The 17,530-nt window shown below is 47.1% G+C and overlaps 1 protein-coding gene across 4 annotated transcripts; it reads left to right on the forward strand.

Moving 5' to 3' along the window:
* The first annotated feature begins 208 nt into the window (after window positions 1-208).
* LOC311102172 (acetyl-coenzyme A transporter 1-like) lies at window positions 209-17,407 on the forward strand. 4 transcript variants are annotated; one of them, XM_084143419.1, is made up of 9 exons: window positions 209-373; window positions 1,747-2,189; window positions 2,303-2,462; window positions 2,551-2,746; window positions 6,153-6,355; window positions 6,997-7,181; window positions 7,265-7,382; window positions 12,928-13,143; window positions 13,253-17,407. In XM_084143419.1, the coding sequence occupies exons 2-9, from the start codon at window positions 1,789-1,791 to the stop codon at window positions 13,418-13,420; spliced, it is 1,647 nt and encodes a 548-aa protein (XP_083999545.1). In that variant the 5' UTR covers window positions 209-373; window positions 1,747-1,788; the 3' UTR covers window positions 13,421-17,407. The 4 variants fall into 4 exon arrangements, with proteins under 4 accessions (XP_083999545.1, XP_083999543.1, XP_083999544.1 ...); XM_084143417.1 differs by lacking the exon at window positions 209-373 and adding an exon at window positions 720-796; XM_084143418.1 differs by lacking the exon at window positions 209-373 and adding an exon at window positions 748-962.
* The last annotated feature ends 123 nt before the right edge of the window (window positions 17,408-17,530 follow it).

A 17,530-nucleotide genomic window follows, 5' to 3' on the forward strand; every position in this document is an offset into this window, starting at 1 on the left:
GTACAAATAAAGAAAAACCCTTGAATGAGTAGGTGTGTCCAAACTTTTGACTGGTACTGTATATCTATATGTATATTTATTAATTATTTTTTATTAAAGATTAACATTTGCAACTGTAGTGAGTGACCTTTGATCATGACTCTCAGTTCCATTACATTACACATACGAGTCATTGGACGAAGGCGTCTTCTGTGCTGGGAGTTTTGTTAAGAGCGCCAACGATCAGTCTGAGCATCAACACGTATCCCTTGCAATACGGTTTTGGAAGCATAAGGACCTTCTTATCTTTCATGTCAGCGATAAATAATTTTCTAAAAACAAAAGGTTAAATTGTCGGCTGCAACTGTGTTAAAACCGGTTAAAACAGTGTACAGTAAGTGTGTATTTTGCATTTGTGAAATTATTTTGATGTGATATGAAATTACAGGGATTTATGTTTCTTGAACCATACCACAAATGTGAATCTATTCACGTTTAGATGGAGTATTTGGCTGTTTTGGCTTCCATAGCCAATTCGCCTTTAAATAAAACATGCAAGGTCCTTGGACTATAAGGAGTAACGTTTGGCTCATTAAGTCCATTACTGGGCTGAGTGACAAGAGGGCATACTGAACCACATGAAAGGCATACATGAAAAGCATAATAATGTGTACGCAGATCCAAGCGGAACTTTAATTAACAGCATTTTGACACGTCAGCTGAAGCACACGGACACATGTCGACGTTACACACATAGCTATACTTCCTCGCCCTCTGCAAAACAATCTATCGATGTAACCAGGTGAAGGCAAAATAGGTAGCTATTTATGTGTTGTTGACCGTATTAAATGCAATTCATACAAAGTTCAAGGCAACGTTCGCTGTCGAATCAACTACAATCCATTGTTTGAATGATAGTGATCGACACATTCATTAATCATTCATTGTTTGGTTTGGGATGTGGTGTCGCATGACAACACAAGGTAACGTCAAATATTTCCTACAACGTTATGATAACATGCTTAACTAGCTCGCTATATTGTCATCTCTCATTCGTTGTCAAATTCATGTTTGATCTTCAATTACCCCTTTAACCAATATTTATTGAATTCACGTTGCCTTTTTGTTTTTCTTAGCAAACTGAATACTATTTTGCTGTGTGTTAGATAAGATTTCCTGGAGAGTTTCTTTTTTAAACTTATCAATGTGTCATGGCACTGCGTTGTTTTGGTTCCCACCCACGTCAGGAGGTTGCAGGTGCCTGCTTGGGCTGCCTTCTCTCCCATGGATTAAGACTTCTAACTAGCAACCTTCTCTCTCCTATTGGTCTGGATTAAGACTTCTAGCTAGCAACCTTGTTTATGCAGAAGCTGAGCATTACTGTGCTAGCTGGAGATGCTAACTAGGGTCTCATCCAGACCAGGAATTCACTTGTTTGTAGTTCTACATTGCTTTGACAAAGGAAACCAACCTCAGAAAAGTGTGGCCTAGAGCCCTCAAACTCAACTCTGGACCCCGAAGCCAGTTCCACTGCATTTTTTCATCGCTCCCTTCTAATCAGGGACTGGTTTAGACCTGGGACACCAAATGGGTGCAATTAATTATCATGTAGAACAGAAAACCAGCAGGCTCCTGACCTCATAGGGTAAGAGTTGCGTACCCTTGGCCTAGAGTAACCCATCTAAAAACACAAAGTGAGGGATAGAACAAGGCGGATATTTTCCTACTAGAAATGGACTAACCCCTGCCTGCATCCTTCCTCTCCAGGTTTCCAGAGGGCACAGCTGGTTTGATGCCCGCAGCTGCACAATGGAGCTATCTGACTCAGTCACACATAGGAACGGGCGGCAGAGGAAGCCTGCTGTCCCCCAGGGAGACATGAGGGACGAGAATAGGGTTCTCAACACCACCCCTGACCTGGAAGAGGAGGGGGAAGCCCTGCTCCAAGGATCCGACACGGAGAACAACGGACATGAAAGTGTGCGGCCTGGGATCAGAGAGGAGCTGGGGAACGTGTCTCTGCTGCTCTTCCTTTATGTCCTCCAGGGCATCCCTCTGGGCCTGGCTGGGAGCATCCCTCTCATTCTGCAGAGTAAGAATGTCAGCTACAAGGACCAGGCCTTCTTCAGCTTTGTCTTCTGGCCCTTCAGTCTCAAGCTGCTGTGGGCCCCTCTGGTCGACGCGCTCTACCTGACCAGGTTTGGACGCCGGTAAGACAATTATTTATAAGGCTGATATGTTTACTTTATGTATTATATTGTGTCTGATGTTTTGACTGTTGCAGTCAAATGAGTGAAAGCCTTATCTCATGTCTCCCTCTCAGGAAGTCGTGGCTGGTGCCCACCCAGTACCTGCTGGGTCTCTTCATGCTGTACCTGTCGGTTACCGTGGATACGCTGCTGAAAAGTGACGAGGGGCGGGGCCCCGATGTGGTAACCCTGACGGCAGTGTTCTTCATGCTGGCCTTTCTGGCAGCCACCCAGGTAACACACACACACACACACACACACACACACACACTCCAAGTTATGGTGATATATAACTCTGTTATTTTCCCATCCCTGATCCCAGGACATAGCAGTGGATGGCTGGGCTCTGACTATGCTGTCTCGGGAGAACGTGGGCTACGCCTCCACCTGTAACTCTGTGGGACAGACCGCTGGCTACTTCCTAGGCAACGTGCTCTTCCTGGCCCTGGAGTCAGCTGACTTCTGCAACAAATACCTGAGAGCAGAGCCTGAAGAGACTGGCATCGTTACACTGTCAGGTAGGGAGGGAGAGACTGGCATCGTTACACTGTCAGGTAGGGAGGGAGAGACTGGCATCGTTACACTGTCAGGTAGGTAGGGAGGGAGGGAGGGAGGGAGAGACTGGCATCGTTACACTGTCAGGTACGGAGGGGGGGGGGGGAGACTGGCATCGTTACACTGTCAGGGAGGGAGGGGGGGGAGAGACTGGCATCGTTACACTGTCAGGTACGGAGGGGGGGGGAGAGACTGGCATCGTTACACTGTCAGGTACGGAGGGGGGGGGAGAGACTGGCATCGTTACACTGTCAGGTAGGGAGGGGGGGGGAGAGACTGGCATCATTACACTGTCAGGTACGGAGGGGGGGGGGGAGACTGGCATCGTTACACTGTCAGGTACGGAGGGGGGGGGAGAGACTGGCATCGTTACACTGTCAGGTACGGAGGGGGGGGGGGAGAGACTGGCATCGTTACACTGTCAGGTACGGAGGGGGGGGGAGAGACTGGCATCGTTACACTGTCAGGTAGGGAGGGGGGGGGAGAGACTGGCATCGTTACACTGTCAGGTACGGAGGGGGGGGGAGAGACTGGCATCGTTACACTGTCAGGTAGGGAGGGGGGGGGAGAGACTGGCATCGTTACACTGTCAGGTACGGAGGGGGGGGAGAGACTGGCATCGTTACACTGTCAGGTACGGAGGGGGGGGGGGGGAGAGACTGGCATCGTTACACTGTCAGGGAGGGAGGGGGGGGGAGAGACTGGCATCGTTACACTGTCAGGTAGGGAGGGGGGGGGGGAGACTGGCATCGTTACACTGTCAGGTACGGAGGGGGGGGGGGAGAGACTGGCATCGTTACACTGTCAGGTACGGAGGGGGGGGGGGAGACTGGCATCGTTACACTGTCAGGTACGGAGGGGGGGGGGGAGAGACTGGCATCGTTACACTGTCAGGTACGGAGGGGGGGGGGGAGACTGGCATTGTTACACTGTCAGGTACGGAGGGGGGGGAGAGACTGGCATCGTTACACTGTCAGGTACGGAGGGGGGGGGGGAGACTGGCATCGTTACACTGTCAGGTAGGGAGGGGGGGGGAGAGACTGGCATCGTTACACTGTCAGGTACGGAGGGGGGGGGGAGAGACTGGCATCGTTACACTGTCAGGTAGGGAGGGGGGGGGAGAGACTGGCATCGTTACACTGTCAGGTACGGAGGGGGGGGGAGAGACTGGCATCGTTACACTGTCAGGTACGGAGGGGGGGGGGGAGACTGGCATCGTTACACTGTCAGGTACGGAGGGGGGGGAGAGACTGGCATCGTTACACTGTCAGGTACGGAGGGGGGGGGAGAGACTGGCATCGCTACACTGTCAGGTACGGAGGGGGGGGGAGAGACTGGCATCGCTACACTGTCAGGGAGGGAGGGGGGGGGGGGGAGACTGGCATCGCTACACTGTCAGGTACGGGGGGGGGGGGGGGGGAGAGACTGGCATTGTTACACTGTCAGGTACGGAGGGGGGGGGAGAGACTGGCATCGCTACACTGTCAGGTACGGAGGGGGGGGGGGGGAGACTGGCATCGCTACACTGTCAGGTACGGAGGGGGGGGGAGGGAGGGAGGGAGGGAGAGACTGGCATCGTTACACTGTCAGGGAGAGAGGGAGGGAGGGAGAGACTGATTGATTGATTTAATATATTTGACAATTTGTAAAATACATACATAAGGGCGCTCCAGCCGGTGAAGCCTCCACATACAATTTAAGAAAATCGGATAACACAATAAAGCTTAATAGCTTATTTCCATTGTGGTCCTTTTGAAGAGGGAAGAGGGAAGGGGGAACGGGGAAGGGGGAACGGGGAAGGGGGAAGGGGGAACGGGGAACGGGGAAGGGGGAATGGGGGTACGGGGAAGGGGGAATGGGGGTACGGGGAAGGGGGAACGGGGAATGGGGGAAGGGGGAACGGGGAACGGGGAATGCAACAAGGTTGGGCGGTAATTGTAATTGTAATGGCAACAGACAATGACAGACACATTTTTCTGTTTGTTTCATAACATGAGATAATTAGTACAATTTCCTTTCCTAATGAACGACTATGGACATGTACTCCCTTGTCTCACATACCCTTAATATATAAAACAATCAATCCCTAATCTATACAAGACAATCACCATATAATAAACAACAGGCACCAAAAGGCAGACCATATGCTATCCCAGGTATTTCCTTCTCAGCCACTTACTATCATCTTACCACTCACTTTTGAGACTGGCATCGTTACACTGTCAGGTACAGAGTGAGGGAGGGAGGGAGAGACTGGCATCGTTACACTGTCAGGTATGGAGAGAGGGAGGGAGGGAGGGAGAGACTGGCATCGTTACACTGTCAGGTACGGAGGGAGGGAGGGAGGGAGAGACTGGCATCGTTACACTGTCAGGTACGGAGGGAGGGAGGGAGGGAGAGACTGGCATCGTTACACTGTCAGGTATGGAGAGAGGGAGGGAGTGAGTGAGGAAGGGAGGGAGAGACTGGCATCGTTACACTGTCAGGTATGGAGAGAGGGAGGGAGGGAGGGAGGGAGAGACTGGCATCGTTACACTGTCAGGTATGGAGAGAGGGAGTGAGTGAGGAAGGGAGGGAGAGACTGGCATCGTTACACTGTCAGGTATGGAGAGAGAGAGAGAGGGAGGGAGGGAGAGACTGGCATCGTTACACTGTCAGGTATGGAGAGAGAGAGAGAGGGAGGGAGGGAGAGACTGGCATCGTTACACTGTCAGGTATGGAGAGAGGGAGGGAGGGAGGGAGAGACTGGCATCGTTACACTGTCAGGTATGGAGAGAGAGAGAGAGGGAGGGAGGGAGAGACTGGCATCGTTACACTGTCAGGTATGGAGAGAGAGAGGGAGGGAGGGAGGGAGGGAGGGAGAGAGAGACTGGCATCGTTACACTGTCAGGTATGGAGAGAGGGAGTGAGTGAGGAATGGAGGGAGAGACTGGCATCGTTACACTGTCAGGTATGGAGAGAGGGAGGGAGGGAGGGAGGGAGAGACAAAGATGAGAAGGCAGAGATCTGAGAATGTAATCTATGTATCAGATATTTAGGCCAAGCAACATTTTGAGGCCAAGCAACTTTTTATTATCTTGGGAAATTTGAGTGGCAGTGTCACCTAGTGGGCAATGTTGGGGCAATCCTCCAATCAGAGCGCAGATATTGGTCATTATTTAGCTAAGTGAGATATAAAATAAACTCTGGGTTTGGAGTGAACTCTTGGCTGATGATTTTCAGTACAGTGTTGGCAGTCAACAGGCAGTAACATGCTATAGAAGATGGGTGAATAACCCTTGACCATCATTGCACTGTGTCATATCCCATTGCTCTGCTGTTGTAATCACTCTGTAACGTTGTTGTCTGTGATTGGCTCCCATGGCGCAGACTTCCTGTTTTTCTGGGGTGTGGTGTTCCTGGTGTCAACCACGCTGGTGGCCGTTATGAAGAAGGAGAACGCAAGGGGACAGCATGGGAAGAGGAAGGTCCGGGAGGAGACGCAGAGCGTCATGGAAACATACAAGATGCTGGTGTCCATCATCAAGATGCCTGCTGTGTTCACCTTCTGTAGCCTGCTGCTCACTGCTAAGGTGCCTGCGATACAGCTTACTGCACCTGACTTACCTGACATATCTATACATGTCACCCAGTATAGCTTACTGCACCTGACTTACCTGACATATCTATACATATCACCCAGTATAGCTTACTGCACCTGACTTACCTGACATATCTATACATGTCACCCAGTATAGCTTACTGCACCTAACTTACCTGACATATCTATACATATCACCCGGTATAGCTTACTGCACCTAACTTACCTGACATATCTATACATATCACCCAGTATAGCTTACTGCACCTGACTTACCTGACATATCTATACATATCACCCAGTATAGCTTACTGCACCTGACTTACCTGACATATCTATACATGTCACCCAGTATAGCTTACTGCACCTGACTTACCTGACATATCTATACATGTCACCCAGTATAGCTTACTGCACCTAACTTACCTGACATATCTATACATGTCACCCAGTATATCTTACTGCACCTGTAACTTAACCAGGCCAGACAAGCCCCCCGACTGTGGTCATCCTGTGTAGCCTGTCGCTAATTAACCAACCAACCTGGACAACTAACCTAACTCACCTGCTGTATCTAACCCACTCGCTGGAAACGTACCCGTGGGACTTAGCAGTCTGTCTGTGTGTCTCCAGATGGGCTTCTCTGCGGCAGACGCAGTGACGGGTCTGAAGCTGGTGGAGGCAGGTGTTCCTAAAGAGCAGCTGGCGTTACTGGCAGTCCCAATGGTTCCACTACAAGTACTACTACCACTCATCATCAGTAAATACACTGCAGGACCACGACCACTAGACGTCTTCTACAAGGCCTTTCCCTTCAGGTACACACGCGCACACACACACACACACACAGAGAGAGAGAGACACACACACACTTCCTGTACATTTGTGTTTGTGTGTGTAGGTTGTTGATAGGTCTGGAGTATGCCCTGTTGGTGTGGTGGACTCCCAGTTTAAAGCAGGATGGAGGATTCCCTCTCTACTACTACGCTATAGTACTGTTCAGCTACGCACTGCATCAGGTAACACTGCTCACACTCAATCTATCTCATCTCTGTTCTCTCTCTCTGTCTCTATTACCCTTTCTCTGTCTCTCTCTCTTACCCTTTCTCTGTCTCTCTCTCTCTTACCCTTTCTCTGTCTCTCTCTCTCTTACCCTTTCTCTCTCTCTCTCTCTCTCTTACCCTTTCTCTGTCTCTCTCTCTCACCCTTTCTCTGTCTCTCTCTCTCACCCTTTCTCTGTCTCTCTCTCTTACCCTTTCTATGTCTCTCTCTCTTACCCTTTCTCTGTCTCTCTCTCTCTTACCCTTTCTATGTCTCTCTCTCTCACCCTTTCTCTGTCTCTCTCTCTTACCCTTTCTCTGTCTCTCTCTCTCACCCTTTCTCTGTCTCTCTCTCTTACCCTTTCTATGTCTCTCTCTCTTACCCTTTCTCTGTCTCTCTCTCTCTTACCCTTTCTATGTCTCTCTCTCTTACCCTTTCTCTGTCTCTCTCTCTCTTACCCTTTCTATGTCTCTCTCTCTCACCCTTTCTATGTCTCTCTCTCTTACCCTTTCTCTGTCTCTCTCTCTCTTACCCTTTCTCTCTCTCTCTCTCTCTCTTACCCTTTCTCTGTCTCTCTCTCTCTTACCCTTTCTCTGTCTCTCTCTCTTACCCTTTCTCTGTCTCTCTCTTACCCTTTCTCTGTCTCTCTCTCTTACCCTTTCTCTGCTCTCTCTTACCCTTTCTCTGTCTCTCTCTCTCTTACCCTTTCTATGTCTCTCTCTCTTACCCTTTCTATGTCTCTCTCTCTCACCCTTTCTATGTCTCTCTCTCTTACCCTTTCTCTGTCTCTCTCTCTCTTACCCTTTCTCTGTCTCTCTCTCTCTTACCCTTTCTATGTCTCTCTCTCTTACCCTTTCTATGTCTCTCTCTCTCTCTTACCCTTTCTATGTCTCTCTCTCTCTCTTACCCTTTCTCTGTCTCTCTCTCTCTTACCCTTTCTCTGTCTCTCTCTCTCTTACCCTTTCTATGTCTCTCTCTCTTACCCTTTCTATGTCTCTCTCTCTTACCCTTTCTATGTCTCTCTCTCTCACCCTTTCTCTGCTCTCTCTCTCTTACCCTTTCTCTGTCTCTCTCTCTTACCCTTTCTCTGTCTCTCTCTCTCTTACCCTTTCTCTGCTCTCTCTCTCTTACCCTTTCTATGTCTCTCTCTCTCTCACCCTTTCTCTGTCTCTCTCTCTTACCCTTTCTCTCTCTCTCTCTCTTACCCTTTCTCTGTCTCTCTCTCTTACCCTTTCTCTGTCTCTCTCTCTCACCCTTTCTATGTCTCTCTCTCTCTCTTACCCTTTCTCTGTCTCTCTCTCTTACCCTTTCTCTCTCTCTCTCTCTTACCCTTTCTCTGTCTCTCTCTCTTACCCTTTCTCTCTCTCTCTCTTACCCTTTCTCTGTCTCTCTCTCTTACCCTTTCTCTGTCTCTCTCTCTCACCCTTTCTATGTCTCTCTCTCTCTCTTACCCTTTCTGTCTCTCTCTCTCTCACCCTTTCTCTGTCTCTCTCTCCCTTTCTCTGTCTCTCTCTCTTACCCTTTCTCTGTCTCTCTCTCTTACCCTTTCTCTGTCTCTCTCTCTCACCCTTTCTATGTCTCTCTCTCTCTCTTACCCTTTCTCTGCTCTCTCTCTTACCCTTTCTATGTCTCTCTCTCTCTTACCCTTTCTCTGTCTCTCTCTCTCACCCTTTCTCTCCTCTCTCTTACCCTTTCTCTACTCTCTCTTACCCTTTCTGTCTCTCTCTCTCGCCCTTTCTATGTCTCTCTCTCTTACCCTTTCTATGTCTCTCTCTCTTACCCTTTCTATGTCTCTCTCTCTCACCCTTTCTCTGCTCTCTCTCTCTTACCCTTTCTCTGTCTCTCTCTCTTACCCTTTCTCTGCTCTCTCTCTCTTACCCTTTCTCTGTCTCTCTCTCTTACCCTTTCTGTCTCTCTCTCTTACCCTTTCTGTCTCTCTCTCTTACCCTTTCTGTCTCTCTCTCTTACCCTTTCTGTCTCTCTCTCTTACCCTTTCTATGTCTCTCTCTCTTACCCTTTCTCTGTCTCTCTCTCACCCTTTCTCTGTCTCTCTCTCTTACCCTTTCTCTGTCTCTCTCTCTCACCCTTTCTATGTCTCTCTCTCTCTCTTACCCTTTCTGTCTCTCTCTCTTACCCTTTCTATGTCTCTCTCTCTTACCCTTTCTCTGTCTCTCTCTCACCCTTTCTCTGTCTCTCTCTCTTACCCTTTCTCTGTCTCTCTCTCTCACCCTTTCTATGTCTCTCTCTCTCTCTTACCCTTTCTGTCTCTCTCTCTCTCACCCTTTCTCTGTCTCTCTCTCTTACCCTTTCTATGTCTCTCTCTCTCTTACCCTTTCTCTGTCTCTCTCTCTCACCCTTTCTCTCCTCTCTCTTACCCTTTCTCTACTCTCTCTTACCCTTTCTATGTCTCTCTCTCTCTCTTACCCTTTCTCTGTCTCTCTCTCTCACCCTTTCTATGTCTCTCTCTCTCTCTTACCCTTTCTGTCTCTCTCTCTCGCCCTTTCTATGTCTCTCTCTCACCCTTTCTCTGTCTCTCTCTCTTACCCTTTCTCTGTCTCTCTCTCTTACCCTTTCTCTGATCTCTCTCTTACCCTTTCTATGTCTCTCTCTCTCTTACCCTTTCTCTGTCTCTCTCTCTCACCCTTTCTCTCCTCTCTCTTACCCTTTCTCTACTCTCTCTTACCCTTTCTATGTCTCTCTCTCTCTCTTACCCTTTCTCTGTCTCTCTCTCTCACCCTTTCTATGTCTCTCTCTCTCTCTTACCCTTTCTGTCTCTCTCTCTCGCCCTTTCTATGTCTCTCTCTCACCCTTTCTCTGTCTCTCGCTCTTACCCTTTCTCTGTCTCTCTCTCTTACCCTTTCTCTGCTCTCTCTCTCTTACCCTTTCTCTGTCTCTCTCTCTTACCCTTTCTGTCTCTCTCTCTCTTACCCTTTCTGTCTCTCTCTCTTACCCTTTCTCTGTCTCTCTCTCTTACCCTTTCTGTCTCTCTCTCTTACCATTTCTGTCTCTCTCTCTCTCACCCTTTCTCTGTCTCTCTCTTACCCTTTCTATGTCTCTCTCTCTCTCTTACCCTTTCTCTGCTCTCTCTCTTACCCTTTCTATGTCTCTCTCTCTCTTACCCTTTCTCTGTCTCTCTCTCTCTTACCCTTTCTCTCTCTCTCTCTTACCCTTTCTGTCTCTCTCTCTTACCCTTTCTGTCTCTCTCTCTTACCATTTCTGTCTCTCTCTCTCTCACCCTTTCTCTGTCTCTCTCTCTTACCCTTTCTATGTCTCTCTCTCTCTCTTACCCTTTCTCTGCTCTCTCTCTTACCCTTTCTATGTCTCTCTCTCTCTTACCCTTTCTCTGTCTCTCTCTCTCACCCTTTCTCTCCTCTCTCTTACCCTTTCTCTACTCTCTCTTACCCTTTCTGTCTCTCTCTCTCTCTTACCCTTTCTCTGTCTCTCTCTCTCACCCTTTCTATGTCTCTCTCTCTCTCTTACCCTTTCTGTCTCTCTCTCTCGCCCTTTCTATGTCTCTCTCTCACCCTTTCTCTGTCTCTCTCTCTTACCCTTTCTCTGTCTCTCTCTCTTACCCTTTCTCTGCTCTCTCTCTTACCCTTTCTATGTCTCTCTCTCTCTTACCCTTTCTCTGTCTCTCTCTCTCACCCTTTCTCTCCTCTCTCTTACCCTTTCTCTACTCTCTCTTACCCTTTCTATGTCTCTCTCTCTCTCTTACCCTTTCTCTGTCTCTCTCTCACCCTTTCTATGTCTCTCTCTTACCCTTTCTGTCTCTCTCTCTCGCCCTTTCTATGTCTCTCTCTCTCACCCTTTCTCTGTCTCTCTCTCTTACCCTTTCTCTGTCTCTCTCTCTTACCCTTTCTCTGCTCTCTCTCTCTTACCCTTTCTCTGTCTCTCTCTCTTACCCTTTCTCTGTCTCTCTCTCTCTTACCCTTTCTGTCTCTCTCTCTCTTACCCTTTCTGTCTCTCTCTCTTACCCTTTTTGTCTCTCTCTCTTACCCTTTCTCTGTCTCTCTCTCTTACCCTTTCTCTGTCTCTCTCTCTCTTACCCTTTCTCTGTCTCTCTCTCTCACCGTTTCTCTGCTCTCTCTCACCCTTTCTGTCTCTCTCTTTCTTACCCTTTCTGTCTCTCTCTCTTACCCTTTCTGTCTCTCTCTCTTACCCTTTCTGTCTCTCTCTCTTACCCTTTCTGTCTCTCTCTCTTACCCTTTCTCTGTCTCTCTCTCTCTTACCCTTTCTGTCTCTCTCTCTTACCCTTTCTGTCTCTCTCTCTTACCCTTTCTCTGTCTCTCTCTCTCTTACCCTTTCTCTGTCTCTCTCTCTCTTACCCTTTCTGTCTCTCTCTCTTACCCTTTCTGTCTCTCTCTCTTACCCTTTCTCTGTCTCTCTCTCTCTTACCCTTTCTCTGCTCTCTCTCTCTTACCCTTTCTATGTCTCTCTCTCTTACTCTTTCTATGTCTCTCTCTCTTACTCTTTCTATGTCTCTCTCTCTCTCTCTTACCCTTTCTCTGCTATCTCTCTTACCCTTTCTCTGTCTCTCTCTCTTACCCTTTCTCTGTCTCTCTCTCTTACCCTTTCTCTGTCTCTCTCTCTTACCCTTTCTCTGCTCTCTCTCTCTTACCCTTTCTCTGTCTCTCTCTCTTACCCTTTCTCTGTCTCTCTCTCTTACCCTTTCTGTCTCTCTCTCTTACCCTTTCTGTCTCTCTCTCTTACCCTTTCTCTGTCTCTCTCTCTTACCCTTTCTCTGTCTCTCTCTCTCTTACCCTTTCTCTGTCTCTCTCTCTCTTACCCTTTCTCTGCTCTCTCTCACCCTTTCTGTCTCTCTCTTTCTTACCCTTTCTGTCTCTCTCTCTTACCCTTTCTGTCTCTCTCTCTTACCCTTTCTGTCTCTCTCTCTTACCCTTTCTGTCTCTCTCTCTTACCCTTTCTGTCTCTCTCTCTTACCCTTTCTCTGTCTCTCTCTCTCTTACCCTTTCTGTCTCTCTCTCTTACCCTTTCTGTCTCTCTCTCTTACCCTTTCTGTCTCTCTCTCTTACCCTTTCTCTGTCTCTCTCTCTCTTACCCTTTCTCTGTCTCTCTCTCTCTTACCCTTTCTGTCTCTCTCTCTTACCCTTTATGTCTCTCTCTCTTACCTTTTCTCTGTCTCTCTCTCTCTTACCCTTTCTCTGCTCTCTCTCTCTTACCCTTTCTATGTCTCTCTCTCTTACTCTTTCTATGTCTCTCTCTCTCTCTCTTACCCTTTCTCTGCTATCTCTCTTACCCTTTCTCTGTCTCTCTCTCTTACCCTTTCTGTCTCTCTCTCTTACCCTTTCTCTGTCTCTCTCTCTTACCCTTTCTCTGTCTCTCTCTCTCTTACCCTTTCTCTGTCTCTCTCTCTCTCTCTTACCCGTTCTCTCGCTCGCTCTGTTACCCTTTCTCTGTTCTCTCTCAATGTGAAATTAGGCAGTATAAATCCACTTGATCCAGCTTGGGACACTATACACTTACATTTTCTCAAATTCCTGCCTTTCCCCTCCTTACCCACAGGTGGCGCTGTACAGCATGTATGTGGCCTGTATGGCTTTCCATGCTAAAGTGAGTGACCCAGTGATTGGTGGGACCTACATGACCCTGCTGAACACTGTCACCAACCTGGGGGGAAACTGGCCCTCCACCCTGGCACTGTGGATGGTTGACCCACTCACCTCTAAGGAGTGCCAGGGAGCTGCTGGGCAGAATTGTGGCTCCCCAGAGGAGACGGGGGTAAGTGGGAGAGAGAATTACCTGACCGTTATCCCATTGTAATGTCGTAGTCCATTGAATAGCTATTATGTGAATTCTGTGGAAACACTTCTCCCCCCCCCCCCTACAGATGTGTGTTAAGGAGGGCGGTCTGTGTGTGACGTCGTTGGATGGTTACTATGTGGAGTCGGTGGTGTGTGTGGTGATAGGACTAGCGTGGTGGGTGTGGCTAGGGAAGAGGATGAGAAGGCTACAGGACCAGAACCCTGCAGCGTGGAGGTGCAGGATCGGCCAATGACATTCACCCAGCTCCTGACCTGCACAACCCCTTCCTCACCCCAGCAAGGCCCATCACCAGACTGCTACAGTCTGATATAAAAGCTTCTGTCAGCAGCCTCTGACCCTGGCACGAACCTCACTGGAAATCATCTGTTCCTCTCTCTTTTCTCATTTCTGTTTGTCTGTCTTCCTCTGACTCTCTTTATTTATCTTGTCTGTCTCTGTGTCTCTCTCCTCTTCTCTCTCTCTCTCTCTCTCTCTCTCTCTCTCTCTCTCTCTCTCTCTCTCTCTCCTCTTTTCTCTCTCTCCTCTTTTCTCTCTCTCCTCTTTTCTCGCTCTCCTCTTTTCTCTCTCCTCTTTTCTCTCTCCTCTCTTCTCTCTCATTTTCTCTCTCCTCTTCTCTCTCTCTCTCCTCTTTTCTCTCTCTTTTCTCTCTCTCCTCTCCTTCTCTCTCTCCTCTTCTCTCTCTCATCTTCTCTCCTCTTTTCTCTCTCTCCTCTTTTCTCTCTCTCCTCTTTTCTGTCCTCTCCTCTCTCTCCTCTTCTCTCTCTCTTCTTCTCTCTCCTCAGTGTCCCTCTTTCCCCCCCCTCCCTTCTTCCCATCCTTTTCAGCTTAGTGTATAGATCATCCTTCAGCACTCTTTCTTTCTTTGAGTTAACTGTAACTGTTGTGCGGCCACCACAAGACTATGGCCCATAACGGTCAATACCCATAACGGTCAATACCCATAGCGGTCAATACCCATAACGGTCAATACCCACACACACTCTTGTAGAGCCAAGGGTTTTGTTTCTCCTTGCACCAAACATCACGTCCTCGCCATGGCTTCTGTGGCTGCCGCTTCAACCATTTCCCATTGGAAACAAAAGAAGGAACTATTCTTCTTGCTAGGAATATTTACAGTAGACATTTACTCCAGGAAGTAGCTGCACTTTCTTCTCAATCCACATTGTCTGCTACTTAAACTATTTAACTTTCTGTCACTGTTATTTGTGCCTTGCTCTGTTCTTCAAAGACTCTGATTATAAAGTTTGTGTCTGATATTTGAAAAGGCATTCATTGGGCCCCCCGAGTGGCGCAGCGGTCTAAGGCACTGCATTGCAGTGCTAGAGGCGTCACTACAGACCCAGGTTCGATCCCAGGCTGTGTCACAACCGGCCGTGATCGGGAGTCCCATAGGGCGGCGCACAATTGGCCCAGCGTCATCCGGGTTAGGGGAGGGTTTGGCTCAGGGTCGTCCGGGTTAGGATGGGTTTGGCCGGTGGGGCTTTACTTGGCTCATTGTGCTCTAGCGACACCTTGTGGCGGGCCGGGCGCCTGCAGGCTGACTTGGGTCGTCAGTTGAACGCTGTTTCCTCCGACACATTGGTGCAGCTGGCTTCCGGGTGTTAAGAATATTAAGAGGTGCGGTTTGGCGGGTCATGTTTCGGAGGACGTATGACTCGACCTTCGCCTCCCGAGCCCGTTGGGGAGCTGCAGCGATGAGACGAGATCGAAATTGGAGAGAAAAAGGGGGTACAGAAATAATGAAAAGGCATTCATAATAAAACATCATAAAAAAACACATTAAATATGGATGGTTAAATATCAACATTGAGATGTACAGTGAGGGGGAAAAAGTATTTGATCCCCTGCTGATTTTGTACATTTGCCCACTGACAAAGACATGATCAGTCTATAATTTTAATGGTAGTTTTATTTGAACAGTGATAGACAGAATAACAACAATGCCCTGGCTGAGGGAAGGAGGTTCTCACCCAAGATTTGACGGTAGCCCATTCCAGCCTTGTGTAGGTCTACAATCTTGTCCCTGACATCCTTGGAGAGCTCTTTGGTCTTGGCCATGGTGGAGAGTTTGGAATCTGATTGATTGTTTGCTTTTGTGCACAGGTGTCTTTTATACAGGTAACAAGCTGAGATTAAGAGCACTCCCTTTAAGAGTGTGCTCCTAATCTCATCTCGTTATTTGTATAAAAGACACCTGGGAGCCAGAAATCTTTCTGATTGAGAGGGGGTCAAATACTTATTTCCCTCATTAAAATGCAAATCAATTTATAACATTTTTTACATGCGTTTTTCTGGATTTTTGTTGTTGTTATTCTGTCTCTCACTGTTCAAATAAACCTACCATTAAAATTATAGACTGAACATTAATTATAGACTGATCATTTCTTTGTCAGTGGGCAAATGTAAAAAATCAGCAGGGGATCAAATACTTTTTTCCCTCACTGTAAGCCAAGACCTAGTTGATAAATAGGTCAAATGTGTCTGTGTAACATGGAGTCAGAAATCACATCTGTATTCTTGATGGTAATCAATAGCCCCTTCGACAGAAATGCCTAAACTATAACAGTACTGTTTAATATACACTGAGTGTACAAAACATTAGGAACACCTTCCTAATATTGAGTTGCACCCCCCTCCCCTTTTGCCCTCAGAACAGACTCTACAAGGTGAAACTGTTGAGCTTGAAAAACCCAGCAGCGTTGCAGTTCTTGACACAAACCGGTGTGCCTGGCACCTACTACCATATCTCGTTCAAAGGCACTTAAATATTTTGTCTTGCCCATTCACCCTCTGAATGGCACACACAAAATCCATGTCTCAATTGTCTCGGCTTAAACATCCTTATTTAACCTGTCTCCTCCCCTTCATCTACACTGATTTGAAGTGGATTTAACAAGTGACATCAAGAAGGGATCATAGCTTTCACATGGTCAGTCTGTCATGTTTCTTAATGTTTTCTGAATACAACAGTATTTTCTCTAAACCAGCAATGAGAGGTCATCGGTTGTGTGAAAGGGAGAAGGCAGTAAACAGTCAAGTCCGGATCTGGGATCACCTGTATCGGTTCTGTTTGGATTGTCATAGAAAATATTTGTTTTCTGTGTGTTTGTTAATTCTCAATAGTTATTTTAAGTTGTTTTGGTGCTCTCTGCTCTAGTCCACATCAGGCTGAACAAAATAATTTGCATTGATCCATGTGTGGAACACTGATAATTCAGAATGTGTGTCTCCCTTAATTTCTGCCCCTAACCACCAGTCCAAATTCAGGTGAAAGTCAGGGTTGGGGTATAATGAGATGATCCTACATCAGGTGGTTCTCCTTTTGTGGTGGGAAAAAAGCGCACACCGAGTTTCCACACCAATGCAAAGCATACATACTTTTGTTAGCCTTGAACATGGCATATTTTAACTTATGTTCATTTTACAACTTGTGATAGTGATGCTGCTCTATGTACATGGCCTTTTATGTCTGTGTCAGTACTTTTAACGTTTATTTTAATTTTTTATATTGCCTAAACAACTCTACCTGCGTTCACTTACATATGGATCTGTTTGTATATTTATGATTTGTTTGATTTACCAAATATTTAAATGAAATGAATGTTCTTTTTTTGTGTGGTTATTTTTAGCACCATTTTTGCATGTTGGTTTGTCACAATTTCAGCAGAACATTCTTTTAAAAGAATGTTCAGCTACTGAATTTCCCATGGATACAAATCAATTGTCATGGGCTGCTGCAAACAAATCTTTGATTCCCAACACACACTATAAATGCTGACGTTAAAAGCCTGCTTGGTGTTGTTTTCCCTACCCCCTCTGAGGACAGTGTTCACATTACCTCTTTTTAAATAGAAACGCTCAGACATTACATTTACATTTTAGTTATTTTACAGACGCTCTTATCCAGAACGATTTACAGCAATGAGTGCATACATTTTCATATTTGTTCGTACTGGTCCCCCGTTGGAATTGAACCCACAACCCTGGCATTGCAAGTGCCATGTTCTACTGAGAGTGACCACCAGGGTTGCCATCCATTTCATTTCCAGTCAGTTCGGGAAGGACACTACAATTCCAATCCATTCTCTTTGGATTATTATTATAAAATTGTATTTTTTGACTGAAATTTCAATGTGATTTACCCCAACTCTGGACTGTACCCTGAGATACTTGTACACTATGCTATGAAATGTTCTGAGGAACTTTTGTACCAACATTCCCAAGATGTAATATAGAAAATATTTATAGAAATACATATATATGTAATACAATGAATATGCACTCGGTGGTTTCAAATGGTTTTGTGTCTGATAACTCCTATAGCATACTGTACTTTACATTA

The sequence above is a fragment of the Coregonus lavaretus genome (genome assembly GCF_964263955.1).
Source record: "Coregonus lavaretus genome assembly, chromosome: 26".
Classification (NCBI taxonomy): Eukaryota; Metazoa; Chordata; class Actinopteri; order Salmoniformes; family Salmonidae; genus Coregonus; species Coregonus lavaretus.

Coding starts and splice junctions, on each gene's coding strand:
- LOC311102172 (XM_084143419.1), top strand. CDS start 1,789: ATGGAGCTATCTGACTCAGTCACACATAGGAACGGGCGGCAGAGGAAG. Junction 2,190..2,302: donor CTGACCAGGTTTGGACGCCG/GTAAGACAATTA, acceptor TCTCCCTCTCAG/GAAGTCGTGGCTGGTGCCCA. Junction 2,463..2,550: donor CCTTTCTGGCAGCCACCCAG/GTAACACACACA, acceptor CCCTGATCCCAG/GACATAGCAGTGGATGGCTG.